The sequence below is a fragment of the Ambystoma mexicanum genome, chromosome 6p (genome assembly GCF_040938575.1).
Source record: "Ambystoma mexicanum isolate Mex_15411 chromosome 6p, UKY_AmexF1_1, whole genome shotgun sequence".
Taxonomy (NCBI): Eukaryota; Metazoa; Chordata; class Amphibia; order Caudata; family Ambystomatidae; genus Ambystoma; species Ambystoma mexicanum.
In genome coordinates this window covers 667,473,690-667,491,992 of record NC_090935.1, presented here as the reverse complement: position 1 = coordinate 667,491,992, position 18,303 = coordinate 667,473,690, and the positions used below count along the sequence as shown (strand labels likewise).

At 50.0% G+C, this 18,303-nt stretch overlaps 1 protein-coding gene across 4 annotated transcripts in view; it reads right to left on the bottom strand.

Moving 5' to 3' along the window:
* Positions 1–18,303, bottom strand: part of MSH3 (mutS homolog 3) — a 2,767,116-nt gene that overhangs the window by 794,148 nt on the left and 1,954,665 nt on the right. For all 4 annotated transcript variants that reach the window (XM_069627552.1, XM_069627549.1, XM_069627550.1 and 1 more), the window contains one exon: positions 8,029–8,143. In XM_069627552.1, coding sequence (XP_069483653.1) covers positions 8,029–8,143 — 115 coding nt within the window. The remainder of the gene's footprint in view (positions 1–8,028; positions 8,144–18,303) is intronic.

Here is an 18,303-nt window from a genome sequence, read left to right as displayed (position 1 = left end):
TTGGAGAACCTGACCCCCTCTCGTGAGAGCAGATTGTCTCGGTAGGGCAGACGACGTGGAGGGCAGATGGACAAGTCGAGAAGGTCCGGGTACCACGTTCTCCGGGCCCATGCCGGAGCAATGAGGATCATCTGGGAACCGAACCTTCGTAACCTCCACAGCACTTGCGGGATGACGGGGACTGGAGGAAACGCTAACAGCAGTGGGATGGACCACTCCACCACGAACGCGTCCCCCTAAGGCTCCTCTTGGAGGAAATTCCCGCGAGCAGACCCTCTCGCACTTCCGGTTGACACTGGAGGTGAAGAGATCCACTTGAGGGGTCCCCCAAAGGGCGAAGATCTCCAGGAGAATCTCCTGAGCCAGCTCCTACTCGTGAGAGATCGCACTCTGCCTGCTCAGAGCGTCTGCCGTCTCGTTTTCGTCTCCGGCCAGATGCACTGCCGAGATCAAAATTTCCTGCTGGATGGCCCAGAATCAGAGCTGCATCGCCTCACTGCACAGAGGAAGTGACCCTGCCCCCCCCCTTTTTGTTGAGGTAGTGCATGGCCAATGTGTTGTCCATCAGAATCAGGACAATCTTCCCTCGCACAGTCGTCAGAAAAACCTTCAGGGCAAGCCTGACGGCCCTCAGCTCCAACAGATTGATATGGAGTCTGGACTCCGACTGAGACCAACGACCGCTGACTGTCAACTCGTTGGCATGAGCTCCCCATCCCGTGAGGGATGCGTCCATCACGATAGTGGTCACCTCCGGCCAGGGCAGCCAAAATGGAGCCCCCCTAATCAGATTGCTTTCGACGGCCCACCACAGGAGGTCCTGGGCGACCGAGGGCACCACCTGAATGCGGCCCGACAACCTGCCGGAGGACTGTGACCACTGCATCTTGAGGGCCCATTGCAGAGATCTCATCTGCAACCTGGCCTCTGGCACCAGAAGAATGCAGGATGCCATGAGGCCGAGCAACCTCAAGAACTTGAACGCCGGGAGACTCTGGGCATGTTGAAACTTGTGCACCATCTGCAGAATGTGATGATCCCTCACCTGGGGAGGGAAACACTGCCCCAGGGACGTGTCGAGCACTGCTCCGATGTCATGGAGATGCTGAGTTGGCGTCAAGTGGGACTTTAAGTTGAGGGAGAAGTCCAGCTTGTGAAGGGAGTGGCAGGTGTCAGACAGATGATCCAGGACTTGGTCGGGAGAGCGCGCCCTGATCAACCAATCGTCCAGTTAGGGGTAGACGTGAATCCCCCTTTCCTGAGATACGCTGCCACCACCACCACCATGAGCTTGGTGAAAACCCTCGGGCGGAGGTCAATCCGAACGGCAGGACCCGAAATTGAAAGTGCGAGTCGCCAACCGCGAACCACAGGTACTTCTTGTGCTTGGGATGGATCGGCACATGAAAGTAAGCGTCCTTGAGGTCCAGAGACACCAACCAGTCAGGGAGTTGAAGACCTGGAGGACTTGAGAAAGAGTAACCATCTTGAACTTGTCCTTCCTGAGGAGCTTGTTCAAACCGCGCAAGTCCATGATGAGTCTCAATCCCCAGTCTTTCTTCGAAATCAAAAAATAAGGGGAATACCATCCCTTGTTCCTCTCCGCTACAGGCACCAGTTCTAGGGCACCTTTCTCCAGCAGGGATTGTATTTCCTGCGCAAGGAGCGGATACAGACTCTTCAAAGAGAGAGTCCCTGGCGGATTGTCATGAGGCCTCTGTCGGAAAGGAAGACCGTAGCCGTGGGCTATGATCTCCAGAACCCACACATCTGAAGTAATGGTACGCCACTCTACAAGACGCTGCGCCAGCCTTCCCCAAACCGGCGAACCATGGGACATAGCCTCATGACTGAGCTGAAGCGGCTGCGGCAGTGCCTGAGGGCAAAGAGGCAACTTCCCGAGCGGCCTTGGCACCTAGAGTACCCTGTTTTCCACCTCTGGTACTCCCACGGTGGCCCCTTTGACTTGCAGCTCCCCTCGATTTACCAAAGGATGAGTAACATTGAAAGGAACCTCCCCTCCATTGCTGTCCCCTAGGACGAAAAGGCGGAGGTTGGCGAACTGCAGCGCTCAACGACTTCGCTGCAGCTTTAGAGGTCTGCAACCTCTCAAGGCTCTCGTCAGCCTTGCTGCCAAAAAGATGTTCACCATCAAAGGGCATGTTTAGGAGCCGGGCTTGCACATCCAGAGCAAACTCCGACTTCCGCAGCCACGCAAACCTGCGTATTACGTTGCTCGCCGCCATGGACCGGCTGACACGATCTGCAATGTCCAGACCCGACTGAACGGACTCACACATGGCATCCTTGTCATCCTGCACAATAGCAAGAAAACCATCCCGTTCCTCCCCTTCGGGAATATGATCAGCCGCTAACGAAATACAGTTCCACAGAGTATGTGTGAAATGTGACAAGGCACACACGGAGTTGGCTGCCTGTAAAGCCATACCCCCTGAAGAAAACACTTTCTTCGCCCAGCCATCAAAACGCTCGTCATCCCTATCAGGAGGGGTGGTAGGGTACGATGCCTGCTTTGCTGGGGCCGTAGCCGCCTGCACCACCAAACTCTCCGGAGTGGGGTGCGTGGTCAAGTAGCAGGGGTCGCTACTGGCTGGGCAGTATTTTCACGGCAAAGACTTGCTCACGGCCGGGAGACTCTCCGGAGCAGTCCAAGCTGATGCCACCCTTCTCTGCAAGGCCATATGAAATGGCAGTACCGGGCCAGTTGGTGGACCTTGGTCGAGGATATCCGTCAGGTCATCCTGCAGAAAATCCACTGGTGGCGCAGACCACCCCAAATATTCTGTGACCCTCGACATAAGGCACCGGTAGGAGGACTCGGCATGGGTGCCAGGCTCAGGCCTACAGAACTCCACCTGCGGAGAGGTGTCCAGACCACTCACGTCGTACAACGACTGCCTCAGGTCTTCAATCTGGCTGTGCCCAGACAAAATCTTGTCAGGTACCTCCTCAGGAACCATACCTTCTTCAGACCCTTCATCCACCTCAGAAATATAATCCAGAGGCTGGAATGAGGGCACAGAAAAAGGGACAAAGACATTTTAGCCTTGGCCAGAGCCTTTCTAGGGAGTTCCACCGTGCCATGGGGTACCTCTGACAAAGCAGCCTCGAAAGGCGTCGAGGGCATCGATGGAATCGGCGTCCATGTGGAGCGTGGCGCCGACGGCTTCGACACAGTCCTCGAGGGCGGAGCCCCGAGCGTGTCCTTCGACAGCCTGGGCGCCGAAGGCATCGACGGTTTCCTCGGAGGCTGAGCCTCGATAAGAGTCCCCCGACGACCTAGGCGCCAATGTCTTCTTCGAAGACCTCACAGGCTCCGACTGTCCCGAGGGTGTCGAGGACCGGGACCTGGAGCGGGCATGTCTAGAGTGACCATCTTTGTCCGATCGGGACCTCGAAGGTGCCCGGTGATTGCGACGACTGCTCAAGTCCGAAGGCGTGCAAGTGGCGTCTCTAGCACGGTCACAGCCGGCGTCTTTCGACGGGGCGGACAGACCGGAGCCCTACGACTGAAAAATCGCCAACATCACCTGCCAAAATGAATCCCATTCCACAGGAGTGGAATGCTTGTTGGGACAAGCTACCCGCTGACGGGCAGAGTCCTTGGACGAGGACGGGGAAGGCGACCGATGCCGGCGCTTCCGTGAATGCCTCGAAGAGGCAGAGGAACGGCGGGACCTACTCCCGGACCGAGACCCCCAGACTTACGCCGACGATGGGAGAGTCGCCCCTCGAATCGTCCGTCGAAAGCCCAGTGGTCCTCGACTTCTGGGGCTTGGCCACCTTACCTACAGAAAGCTTCTTCTTACGCTCCCGCAAGGCCTTCGATGTAAGCGACTGCCAGTCTACACAGTCATCCATGTCGTGGTCCTCCCAGAGGCACCAGAGACAGGCGACGTGCGAATCCGTCAACGGCATCTTGGACGCGCAGTCCCGACACTTCTTAAAACCCAGCCGCGGGGTGGAAGAAGACGAAGACATGGAAATGTTCACAACGAACAGGTTCGAAGAACCGAAAGAACAGAACTCAGAAGAACCGAGCGCGCCGAGATCTCCAAAGCAAACACGTTCGCTGAAAAAACAGAACTGAGGCTACGGGCATCGTGCGTCCTACTTATAACATCCGGTGACGTTGGCTCGACGGAGGCCCTCGAGGACAGCGTATCGACGTCATCGACGCAGGACGCAGAAAGATTTTCCAAAGCAGCACAGCTGTGGTGATTACTGTCAGATATGGAATACGTCGGAGGACCCAATCCTCTCGAATAAGGGTTATGTTAGGGTTCGAGTGGGCGTGGGGGTTGAGGGGCTGGGGGAAGGAACACCCCCCCCCCCCAATATACAAAATATAATTAAAACGTTACAAGGCGCTGCCCAATGCTGAAATTTCAGCACTGGACAGCTCCATGTAACTTTTTAAAGTTGCAAAGAAAGCATTGAAATGCTATCTTTTACATGTAAAAGTGCATTTCCATTGAAACCAGTCCATTTATATTTTCGATGGACTGGTTTAGAGGGAATGGCACTTTTCCATGTTAAAGATAGACTGTCGATGCTTTGGTATACGATGCATTTTTTTAGATGCTTTGGTATGTCATTCCTTTTTTTTGACGGAATGACTATAAACCGTAAGGCACATAGCGCCTGTAATCTCTGCCCTTAGAGGCAGGTTTGACCGGCTGCGCAGCTAGGGTCAGTGATTTTGTGGCTAATTTTGACTCCTTAATCGTTTCCAAAGGGTCATCAGCCTTCTGGCCAAAAAAAATCTCTCCCTCGCAAGGCATGTCCAGTAGCCTATTCTGGAGTTTGGGGAGAAGCCAGAGGTTTTGAGATAGGCTTGCCTTCTTTGCAACGACTGCTTGGCTACCTCGTTCCCATCCTGCACCAGCTGTGTAAACCCATCCCGTATTTCACCTTCGGCGATGTATTGCATTGCCTGCTCCACGGCCTTCCATAAACCAAAGGAATATTTTGCAAATCCACAGGACACATTGGTGGCTTTTAACAACCACACTGTCAGAAGTAAAAACCATCTTGGCCATTGCGTCCAACCTTTTACACTCCCTGTTAGGAGGCAGATGTGAAGTGGATGCTGCAGGCCTGGTGGTGATTGTGGCTGCCTGTACAGAAACCCCTTCTGGAGAAGGGTGAGAAGCCAGGAAAGATGAATCTCCTCTTGCTGGCCTGTACTTCCCTGTAAAGTTAGAGTTGACCGGGGCAATGGAGCAAGGATGTTGCCACAAGGAGGTAGTGGGTGTGTAATTGCCAGATTAAGTGGTATGTTATGCTCTGTCACAGGACCTTCATCTAAGATGTCTGTCAATTTGTAGCCCCAACAGGCTCTAAAGAGGACTTCAAATCTACGGTGTCTACTACCCTTTCTACCAAAGACCTAAACTTAGCATGGGTGTGGGTATAGGGTTGGCCCTACTGAAGTTCAACATCTGGAGACATCTCCAGGCCGGTGGCATCGTGTAATCGTTGGGCTAATGCCAACAGGTCCGCTTGGTCATCGAAAAAATCAACAGCTCCCGACCCTGTACACATGGGATCGATGTCCCCCTGATCATCGCACTGGTCGGCGCTGAAAATCGATGCCATGGACTCGACGAATCTGGGCCTGGAAAAAGGGATAGAGTATCCGTCAGCCAGTGTCAGCACCGGTCGGGGTTTGGGTATTACTGGGACATGGGGAACATCAGCTTCTCAACGCTCTCAAGAAGGACCAGCCGCCGATGGTTTCTGCATGGTTTCAGTGTCAAGCCTGAAGGCTTCTCTAATGCTGATGGTGTCGACTGTTTGGCATCTGTGGGGTCAGGAGAACCAACTGCTGCTTTTGCCACCAAGGCTTGGTGTTCGGAGGGTGAGGGGGTGGAGGGGTTACCCGCACCTGCAGTAGCCTGTGTCTTAAACATGTCTAGCATTTCTTTTTTGAAATATTCTCACTTCTCTCGAGTGGTCAGCCCAGCTGAGGGCTTACCTTTTTTCGACGAGCTAGACTCGTGTCCATGGCGGTGGCGCCTCTTCTTTTTATGAGATGAAGAGCAGCTCCTCGAAAGTGATGCATTTTGGGCTTTCGCTGATGCTTTTCCTTCTCTTATCCGGGGGGTGTGCCCTTACGTCTTGGTCTCTGAGGACCAGACAAGCGACCGCACCTGAGATTTTGGGGCGGTCAGCCCAAAGCAGGTTTGGTGGCCCGCTCACAAATGGATTTCGAATGCATCTTGGAGCATGACGCACATCCCTCTGTGTCGTGATCCACACACAGACACTACAGACAAACTTCATGCAGGTCAGTCACCGACATTTTGGAATAGTAGTCGGCGCACCTTTTAAAGGTCGAAATCCGGAGAGTGGACATTGCGGTCTTAGTTTAATGAAAGAAATTTGATGAATTTTAGTCGGAGACTCGATGTCGTATTTCGCAAGCAGCATGTAATTGCATAGAATAAAGAAACTGAGTAATGGGCCGTAGTGACATGGTATATATTCGACGCCTGTCGTCACGTCCAGAGACGACAATCGGGCACGGAGCATGATGGATTGGCAGCCAAGTCCAGGTGCACTACGCCCCCTGTCAAAATGTTTCAAAGCAGCAGAGCTGGATGAGGATATCTATCAGATGAGGAATCTGCGGGAGAAAAGCAATCCAATTAAATAAAACATTTAAATAAATAAATATATATACATCTATTTAAGAAAGTTCACAACAAGTGTGTGTTAGATGGCTGAAGTCAGATGAGCCAGAGAGCTGTACTGGGTGGACAATGATGGTGTGTAGGAATCTTAGCCTTGGGCAAGAGAAAGACTCTGCTTCATTAAATAAAAGTCAGACCAACCCAAACTACTGCCAAAGGCAAAGGTAGCCATTGCAGAGCATACACAACCAAGGCATAAGCAGTCTTGCTAATGATAGCAGGCTTGAGGGTCTGTTTGTGGGTGAATCTGACAGCCATATTGGGGCAGCCTGGAGATTTGGAAAGAGCAATGAACAACTCATTATGGAAACTGTAGGTTTACGATTACAGAATCTGTTCCGCACTATGAATCATAACCAAGAAAGGTAGGGGGTCCATGGCCTCTTATATTCTCCTGAGACACTGAACTCATTGCTTGTGAGAGATCATCAAGAAGCTCAAGACGGTCCGGGGGATTGGTTGCGATTGGGAGGGTATTTATTGGGTATTTATAATGCGCTTATACACAAGGTGCTTCAGAGTGCAACACAACAAGAGGGGGGAAGACAGCGAAGAAGAAAAATAAACAAAAAACAGTCCTACTAGGCCTTGAGTCATTCGGATTGTGCAAGTGCAGTAACAAGAAGTGTGGGGGAGAGGATAGGTGGGGAGTGCTGATCAGGGCAGAAGGGCCCATGGGTTAAGCGAGTGCCAGGGGAGGCTAGATGGACAAGTGCCAGGGGAATGCCGAGAGTTCAAGGGAAAGAAGGTCCACGTGCTAGTTGCGAGGGATGTGAATGGAAGTACTCAATGGGGTGTAGGTCCAGCCAGGCAAGTGCTGGCGAAGGGAGCGCGTAAGGGTTGTTAGACTTACCCAATACTAATTACTGTTCTTTGGTTTTCTAACAGATCTTCAATCATAAACAAACCCAACCTGTGCCCTATCCCTAATTGATGATCTGCTAAACATGGACTTTCTAAGAAAGCACCACAGCCGTCATGATTCAATGCTCCATGCTACACAGGTCACACAAAAAAAGGATCTGAAAATTGAATACCCAAAGAGCAATCTCTCTAGACATTTTAAATTGTACCCCAGAAGAAAGAAGTAATCGGGTGTAGCTTTTCTTATAGAGTTAAACATGGAGAAGATGATTTATTTAATATAGTGTGCATTACAAACAAGTTCTATCGTCTTGAATCACAAATGTTAAGGTTACTACATTGGATTATCAATTCATGCTTGCTATACACCACATTTGTGGCCTTTGATCTTAGGTTTTAAACAAACGTTCATTAATTTATTCTCCAATTAGAACATCAAACTTACCGATAGGTTGGTGTTGTTCGGAACATACTGCTTTTGCTCACCAAGTAACACATCAATCACAGGGTGCCTGCCGTTCTTTATCAATATTCCTCTGCTATGCTCTTGTACAACCGGCCTACACAAAAGGCACAGACCAACGCTCATTTTCATTAAGGCAACACATAGATGCTCAAAATTCTATGTCAATGTCAGAAACACACAACTCTGCAACATATGTGGCAATTGAGGGTGATCTGCATAGGGAGCATTAAAATGCATATTGCAGTACAAAGGGAAGGCACCAAAACAGTTACCAGCGGATTACTAGCATGTACATATTCGAGCATGAAGTAACACTTGTTGCATGATATATGATATTATGTGGCATTTATAACGCGCCTGTACACAAGTGTTTCTAGGCACGAAAATGTTTAACAATTCTAGGCGCACAAGGTACGTGGTAATGGCTCTATTCAAAAAGGTTTTTCTAGCATTGTTCCAGAAACACGGCATGGCTTGTTCAACTTCATGGATGCAGTCCTGATCCAAATGTTTTACGTATAATGTCTGATGATTATGGTTACAAAGTTCCAAGAAATGTACCCTGTGGACGGCGGATGGGCCTCCTCTCCATCTCCTCTATCTCCTTCCCATCCCCCAACCCTCATTCTTCCCCTGCTACTAGCACATTATAAACTACCGCGAAATAAGAAGAGTTCCACTTTCAATATGGATGCCAAAGGCAATGCAATTTGGAGAGCACTGTGTACCCTTTCTAATATATGCTGTGAAAATAGAAACGTACAAAAAGGAAGGGATTGCTTTGTTAGAAATGGTCTATTGGGTATACAGTGATTATAACGAAATACAAATAACGAATATAATTATAACGAAATTATAATAGCAAAAAAATACTGATTTAAAAAAATGTATATATATATGTGGGGATGGGAAAGGGGATAATGGCGTTGGGGAGGGGGTCGGCGTAGGCTTTACAACAAAAGGAAACAGGGGGCTTGTGGGGGAATCCGCCAAATTTTGTCATTATAATTTCATTTGACTGCTAATTTGGGTTAATGTTACCGGTCAACTGTGCTTTATTTGAACTATTGTTGGTTTATAAAGGCGCTATGCACTGCTTTCCAATTGCTTAAGGCTGCCCAGCCAGGTCGTCCCATTTTGAAGACTAGAACCTCACAAAAAAAGGTTCTTTATTTCCTCATGTTATGATTTGATCTCTAAAGCCCATTCCCTGTGGATGTGTTTTCCAATGAGTGCTTCAGCGAATACAATTTCTCCCTCCGAGAGCATTCTGACTGAGGCTTGGCAGCATGTTTAGAAGTGATCCCTTTTGCTCTTTCAAACGGCGCCCATCTCAAGAGATACAGCATATTCTCGAGCTGTGGGGTAGATTTTAGATAAGGGAGTCTTAAGCAGCATAGGTTAGTTCCTTCATGAGATATGCAAAGGGTTTGTCACCGATCCATTTCTGAATCAGATAAGAGGCTCACACAACTATACAGGGGTATCCACACAATGGGAAATATTTAGGTGTATTTCTTTGCTAACCACCAGTCTCACAGAGGCATTCTAGATATAACACAAAGAGGGAGATTTCATAGATTGGCAGAGCAAATGAAATCTGATCGGGCCATGAAATTTAACGCATTGGGTCAAGGTGAACACTAGTAATATAAATTTAGGATTTGAGGCAAGATGCCGAGTTGGCTGCTGAGTTGTGGTGCAGTCTGCAGCAGTCCATGGCACTTTGCTGGCTTTGACTAGATTCGCTAGTCTTTCTACTGTTTTCATCACTGCCTGAAGCCAGAGGAGGAGATTCCTTAAAAGCCTCATTCAGCTGCAGAGCGGCCGTTTAGTTAGCTGAGTTGTGGTGCAGTCTGCAGCAGTCCCTGACACTTTACTGGCTTTGACTAGATTCGCTTTTTACTGTTTTCATCACTCTCTGAGGCCAGAGGAGATTATTCCTTAAAAGCCTCCTTCAGCGGCGGAGCGGGCGCAGAGTTGGCCGAGCTGTCCGCATTCCACCCTGAAGCTATATTTAGTGGTAATCGCCCATGCAGCATGGAGAAAAGGGGACGGGATGTAAGAGTAATAGTTACTCACTCATCTTACGTCAATCCGTGTTGGATTGACGAAGATGCAGCGAAGTTTTGGAATAAAGCTTCTTCCCGTACGCCTCCAAGTTCTTCTCCCCCTTGCCTAGCAGCGACTAGTGCGAAGTGGCCAAGGACGACTGCGCTTTGAATAGAGTGACGCCGCAGCAATCACCAAAGAGTGTGGTTGAGGGTGGGCTGACAGCAAGAGTAGATCCCCCTCCATTTGTCTATACTTGGCATTCAGGTGCCGATTGACAGGCTGGGATGAATGGGGCTTGAGCCACCCCTTTTTGGCCAAGGCTGCCACGTCCTTCTGCATAGGGATCCCTGCTCTAGCCGTGGGGCGTATAGTGAGGACATCTGCAAGTACCCCCGCCTCTGGTTGTTCGACTTCGGGTTGAGGAAGATCCAAGTACTCTGACAGACCTGCGAGTCGTTCGTGGAAGGCCTTGGCTGAAGATGGTGCGTCAGGATCTTCTTCCTCATCTGTGTCCACAAGAGCGTCCGGCTGGTCCGGAACGGGTGGAGGGGTGGTGGGTGCCGAGGGCTGAGGTGTGGAGACCGGAGCCAGAGGCTGCAGCGGAGGCTGGTAAAGAACCACCTGAACTGTGGGATGCAGGGGTGCCGGAATCGAAGGAGCCGGTGTGAGCAGCAGGGTCTGCACTGGGGCCTGCAGCACTGGAGCCATATGAGGAATAACTATAGGCGCAGGCAGAGGGACCGGAGGGAGCATGTCCCTGATTATATCCATAAGAATGGGTCCATTCTGAGGAGACCTCATGAGCATTAGGAACTTTTCAAAGAACCTGTCCTCGCAGGCCAGTGGGGTGGCAGGTGATATTGACGGGGTAGCGGGCGGCTGCTGTGGCCAGTGCGTACTCTGTATAACTGATAAACTGTAGGCCACGTACCTGGTTGACACCAGTCCCACCTTGTAAGTCGTTCTCCCACCTACTCCATTCCATAGGGAAGTATCTCGTCAAGCTGCAACCCACTTGCCAAAGCCGTGGTACTTGGCTCACTGGGCCCGGCTTCCTCCAGGACTTTTGGCGATGGAGCATGAGACCTACCCTGCATCTCAGGCCAAGGCCTGGTAGGCGTATTGCCCTCGGCAGAGTCGCACGTAGTGCTGCATGCAGGCTCCCCCTCTGACATGTTGCCGGTACAAGGGCCCAGCCCATCGGGTGTATACCCGGTAAAAGAACCTTGCGGTTCCTCAGCACTGTCTCCGGAAGGATCTACAGACCCCTCAGCTGAACTAGCCTCGGTACCTGCTCTGGTGAGAGAACCTGAGAGGTTCCCTCCTGCCTGGGCGTTTCCTTGGAAAGGAGTCGCCCTTGTGGGGTGCGCTGGAAAAGATCAGCCCTCCCTTGGGCCTTGACTCAAGTCTGACAAAGTCCTTTGAAGGCGACTTCTCAAAGAGCCCCCTCCACCTAGCTAGTCTGTTCTTCAATGCACGCAAAGAAAGTGCATTGCACTCGGTGCAACCCTCCCATCCGTGGTCTGGGCCAAGGCAGCAGAGGCAAAGGGCGTGGGGATCTGATGTAGGGAAGAGCCCCTCGCAGGCTGGACGCCCGCTGAAGTCGACATGCGCCGGGGAGGAACATGGTGCCAGAGGACTGAGTAACTGAATGAAAAAAGAACACAAAAATGATAGGAGAAAGTATCTGGGGATTACATGGCCGAAGCCAAACCCAGGACCGCTGGTGAAATCGGCCCGTTCCCGTCGACGCGGAAAAGGGGACTGAGGAGTGGTGCCGGTGGGCAGAGTCAGGGGAGCCAGGGGAGCGCCTGCTCCGGTTCCGTCTCACGTCCCTAGTGAGGGACGCCCACGAAGTATGGAGGAAAGGGGACGGGACGCAAGAGTGAGTGAGTGGCATCTGGATGTTGGCATATATGGCCCTGGCAACTGCTTGGCTTGATGAGTGAGAGCTGCATTTGCCATAACATGACATGACTGGTTTGTGGGTGACGTTTAGATTTAAGCATTGAATCCACAACTTTAGAACATGTCCAGAAGGATCAAGGTTTGAATCCAAAACTTGAGAAAATGTTCAGAAAGAAGTCAGTGAAAGTTGAATGCAAAAGCATCCCAGAGATTGGGTGGTGCGACGAATCGAGGGAATACGTTCCTTCTCCCCAACCCAAAGGGCACCCACCCCTTTGAGGATAGGGAGGTGAGCCTGCTATGCAATAGCCTCCCTAGGGTTAGAGGCGAATGTGACCTCACTAGGAGAGACTCTCCCTTTGGGGACAAGGACTCCTGTTCCTGTGAGGAACTCTGTGAACCTGTACACCTGATGACATACCTTTCCAGCACAACTGGGACAAAGAACCTCTACTGGTATGTCATTGTGTTACCGAAAAGGAATATGTCCCTTTAAAGCCAAATAACCAATCTACTGAGACGAGTATGTTCACCAACGTCACTTCGACAAGACACACCGAGAGGAGAGAGAAACCGACGTTGGCCCGGGGAGGTCCTGAGCACCACAAAACCTGCAGGATGCTGGAGCCTGAAAACCTGCAAGTTTTGAACTCGCTTACCGGCAGAAAGTAGAACGCCAGAGCTGCGGCGTAGCAGCAATCCGAGAAGCCAGGCTGACAAAACGCCAAGAATAGGTGGTGGCAAGACAAAGGTCAAGGACCCGTGGTGGACCAGAGGTCCAGCAACCTTCGCCTATACCATCGCGTTTGGACAGCAGCAGGGTGCCGAGTATCGGATCCATGTACCAGAGAGCCGAGAAAGGGAGAGAGATGAGATTCTGTGAGGAAGCGGATACTGACGAGGGAAAGGCTGGGGTGACCAAAGCCAAGATCGAAGGATTCTGCAGAACTTGATTCCGGAAGACTTACTCCACCGGAGAAGAAGGCAACTGGGAGTAGGTGAGTCACGGGTGGCCTCAAAGGGAGGATCATTTTATCGCAGAGCCTCCTCATCTCAGTATTAGCATCGAAATAAAGTTAACCTTAGAACCAAACGAGACAAAGTTGGATAAAATATAAGAACAAGTTATTAAGAACGTGAATCAAGTGAGAGAACCAGTGATTGCAATTCCCTGGGAGAAAACTGAGAAGCCAGTAAGAATAATACCCTGGAGGATGGCAGAGAGAGTGCAACAGATATCCGGTCGGAGAGATAGCCACCCAAACACACAAGGAAATCATTCACTTTGTTGAGAAATCCACACAAGAGGGGATATGCACTGAGAAAGCAAGAAAGGAAAGACTTAAAGAGGGAAGAATAATCAGAAGCTCTATTGAAGAATTATAGTGAATAATTAAAGAGATCATGAGGGGATATCTAAAAATCCCATACTGAATCATGGATTTATACTAGAATTATCTCAAGGAGAAGGGAGCCATTCTCCTGATTTAAGTTAGTTCACATAGTGGTAGGGTCAGGTAGGTTAGAGTTGGATAGTGGACTTTATTAAAAGAAAAACAGTTTCGCTTTAGCCTGAAAACTATTTTATTCTATAACCAGTCACTGTTCTTTGGGTCATACTGCTTCTATCCAATGATAGTCTCCCTAAGCTCCTCCCCTGGTGGCCATCTTCAGATTTGGTAGAGCACGTTAAGTGGCAGTATAAACAGATAAAGAGCCACAGAGGGGAAGGAGAGAGGGTTTGCATGTGAATCCATACCAGACCCATGCTGGAGAACAGGAGTTACAGGTAGGTAACTTGTGCCTTCTCCAGCATGGGGTCTGGCATGAATTCACATGCTTATGAATACGATCAGTACATATACATTACCACGGGAAGTGGCAAGGCTCAACTGAAGTAACGCATTTACGCCTGGAACAGACTCACCTCAAACAAACAGGTTACGTAGCACCGTTTGGCCTACCAGGGAATCCTCCCTGGAATCCCTGTCAACGCAGTAGAATCTCGTGAAGGTGTGGGTGGACCTCCACCTATCAGCCCTGCAGATGTCAAGCATGGGAACACCAGAGAAATACTGTTGTCGCAGCAATGGATTTGGTGAATGGGCTCTCGACCGGCCTGGAAGGAATGACAGTGCATGATGCAACCATAGAGCCACCTGGATATGGAAGCCTTAGACAGGGCCTTCCCATGATTCACAGGTCCAACATTCACAAAGAGTTGAGATGTCTTCTGAAAGTCCTTTGTGCGTGCCACATAGAACTTCAAGGCACGAGCAACGCAAATGCAACACCCTTTCAGCAGGCATAGAAGGGTCCGGGAAGAAGACTGGTAGAACCAAAAGCTCCTTAGGTGGAACTCTGACGGGACCTTCCGCATAAAGGTCGGGTGGGTCCACGGCGTGGTGCGTGTAGTGTGGAAAGACAAGTAAGGCTGTTTGCCAGAGAGGGCCTGGATCACCCCGACCCACCTGGCCGAGGTGATCGCCACGACTTCCGATGCACCAGGCCTCTCTGTTCAAATGGGGCATCATGAGCTTCGTCAAGACCACGTTGAGCTCCCCAAGATGAAACAGGGGCTTTCACTAGTGGAACAGTCCTGAAGAGGTCTCTGAGGAATTCCTTAACAAGTCTGAGCAGCCACAGGGATGACTTACCAGGCATCCTGGTGTAACGGGATATGGCAGCCAGCTATACCTTGATGGAGGCGTGAGGCAGGCCAGCCTTGGCCAGAGAAAGCAGATACGGCAGGAGGTGCGGAGCTGAGATTCACATCGGAGTGATCTTCTGAGTCCTGCAACACACTGTGAAGTGTTTCCATTTATGGGCCTAGCATGCCATAGGATGTTGGCTAGGAAGTTCTAACATTCCAGCGGCAAGGAATAGTGCCCAAACTCTAGGGCTGCAGGAGCCAGACCGTGAGGCTCAGCGATGCCGGGTCGTGGTGCAGAATCACCCCATTTTCTCTGGCAAGAGGGTTGGGATCTGGAGGCAGCCAGATGGAGGGAGCAGGTCCGGGTACCATCCTGCAATGACACTGTTTGTGTGTGTTGAGCAGCAAGAAGGCATCCCCCAGGTTCCTCGGCTGAGGGAACCTGCTGGTGAACCTCTGGCATTTGGAGTTGGCCACCGTCGCATAGAAGTCGATCCGGGGCTGACCCCACTTGCGGAAGAGACAAGACACTTGATCCTGAGAAAGTTTCCATTCATGGCAAGAATGCAGCTCCCTGCTGAGCGAGTCTGCGATAGTGTTCTTGGTGCTTGCCAGGTGATATGGGACGAGGAACATGTCCTGAAGAATGGCCCAATGCAGAGTCTTGGCCTCCAGGGAGAGCACCGGGGAGCACGTCCCGCCCTGCTTCTGTATTTAGAACATGGTGGTGGTGTTGTTTGTGAAGATTCTCACCACCTTACCCTTCAGCAATGGCAGGAATGACTTGAGAGCCCAGAAGACTGCCCAGAGTTCCAAGACATTGATGTGAAGGTCCTTTTCCTCCGGAGGTCACAGGCCTCTGGTGTGCAACTGCCCAGTATGGCCCTCGACCCCTTCAGGTAGAATCTGGAAAGTGCTCATTTGTGTGAGATGTGGGCACACCCACCACAATAGAGCCTGCCGGAACTCCTGGTTGAGGATGATCCTGTCTGTCCAAGTGCCTGAGACCTGCAGCCACCATGCATCCAGAAATTCCTGGAGAGGCCTCATGTGCAGTCTGCAAAGGGGGACGAGGTGGATGCAGGAAGACATGCCCAACAGTGACTTGATGGCTCGCACTGTTGCGGATTGCACCGACGCCAGGCGCTGCACCTTCCCCAGGATGGACGTCACCCTCTCCTCGAGGGGGTCGCCAGGCAAGCAACCCTGTTGAGACCTTGGCATTGCAGGGCTACTCCGTTGCCCATCTGGGGGAAGCCAGCATCTGCAATATCCCTCATTGAACCTCCCCAGGGGGATTCTTGGGTCATGCCCATACCACCCTGGCCCCATGGGAAGGTTTACCCCGCCCCCAAAGAAGTGACGCTCTCTGGAAGATTGTCGGAATATCTATATTTGATAATTACTCTATGCTGAGCACAGATGCCCTAATAGAAAAACTGGACTCGTCCTAATAAATATCTACTATAGATTTAACCAAAGACAGGTCCCATTGCATCCATGAGACAGAGAGAAAAAGAACAAGACCTGTTTAAGGTCCTGCCTTTTGGTCTTCATGGGGCACCCACCACGTTTCAGCACCTTATTGCAACAATGTTGAAACCTTACTCAGCATGTTGCGCAGCTTACCTAGATGACATAGTTACACATAGTAATAATTCGCCTGAACACATGTTACATCTATGTGAAATTACTTGTGCACTCAAAGTTCGGTCTAACTGCCAACCCCCAAAAATGTCACCTTGCACAGTCTACTATTAAATACCTCTGCTTTTTCCTGGGTAATAACTTAGTCCAACCACAAAGTGAAAAGATCAAGGCTGTCCAACAAACTACCCCACCTAAGACCAAGAGGGAACTCTGGGCTTTTCTAGGCTTGACAGGCTATTATAAAAGGTTTAGACCAAATTACTCAAGCTTAACCGCCAACCTTATGGATAAGCTCGGGAACACAGAGCCCCAAAAGCTCTTGTGGAATAAGGAAGATCAAGCAGGTTTTGACAGAATGAAAAATATTCTATGTAGTGACCCTGTCTTGAAGATGCCAACTTCAACAAAGAATGTATACTACACATGGACGCCTCCAAAACAGGAATCAGCACCGTACTCTCACAATAACAGGACGCCGTCGAACAACCCGTACGGTATACTAGCCAGAAGAATTTTCCACATGAAAAATCGTATGCAACAAAGGAGCTGGAAGCATTAGCTATCAAGTGGCCCATCAACCACCTAAGATACTATTTGACAGGCAGAAATGTCAGGCTAGTTACAGATCACACTCTCTTAACATGAATGGACACAAACACCAGAATAATGAGGGGATTTACAACCCTTTTGCTTCACAGTGAAACATCGAAATTGACAAGAGAAAGTGGACTTCCTCATTTGCTTTTCTTTCAATGGAGAAGGGGAAGCCACTGAATCAAGGGAAAAGGTATGTGACGAAAACGCAGGAATTCATCCCTTCTCCCCAAGTGGGAGCCCACCTGTGAGTCTAGGGAGGTGAGCTCACTCCTTAATACCCTCCCTAGGGCTAGAGGCAAGCAGGACCTCACCAGGAGAGACTCCCCCTGTGGGGACAAGGACTCCCATTCCTGTGAGGAACTCCCAAAAGAGTCTCAAACTCTACCTCTTCAACCATACATCACAAGGACTTGTACGAAGGAGAACAAATATGTGTTACTGTGAAACAGAAACTGTGACTATCCCTTTAAAGGAAGAATTGTATTTAACTGAGATGAAGATGATGAATAATGAAGACGAAAGGCTTCAAGAGGTCGAGAGAGCCAGAGTGGCAAAAATATGCTCGGGAAAGCTCCCGGCTATGTCACCTCTGCAAGGAGAGGAGACTGGGAACTCTGAAAAACCAGCGAGTTACAAACCGGCTGTCGAGCCGGAGTTGAGGTGGTGACCGGGCAGCGTCCTGCCAACTGGAGGGAGAGAGGAGCAGCAAGCAGTGACGTGGCAATGGAGAGCCAGTGGTGGACCAGAGGTCCTAGTAATCACGCTGAAACTACTACGTGGCTGAGACCTCGCACCAAACCAGTACCTGGGAAACCAAAAAGCCATCAGGAAGGAAGATACAGAGAACGAGCGATTGGATGAGGAAAAGAGTTTGCACGAGCAAAAGTGAACAGCCAAGCCTAACGAAACAAAAACTCAGTGACGTTATCCCTGAGAGAATCAGAAAATCAGGGGAAAATGGGAGACCTGGGGAGAAGACGGAAAGTATTTATATGAACATTCATATTCGTCCTAGTCCACATAATGAGAATGTACCAGTGAGAAGATGAGATGTGAATGAGAATCATAAGAATATTCATACTCATCCCAGCCAAGATAACCAGGAAGTAGCCTGGAGAATAAGAGGAGTAAAAGAATAATTGTATCAGAGTATTCATACTCGTCACAGTCGAGATAACAAAAATAAAATAGGGAGAACCACAGAAGTAAAAGGAATCGTTATGAAACTATTCCTACTTGTCTTAGTCAAGACACAGAGCATAATCCAAAAATATAAAACATGTGGAGGATAATCATTATAAGAATAATCATACTTGTTGCAGTCAAAGCAATGAAAGCATCATTATCCAATGGAGGAAACTTGTGAGAGAAAGTCCTGGGAGTTTATCATA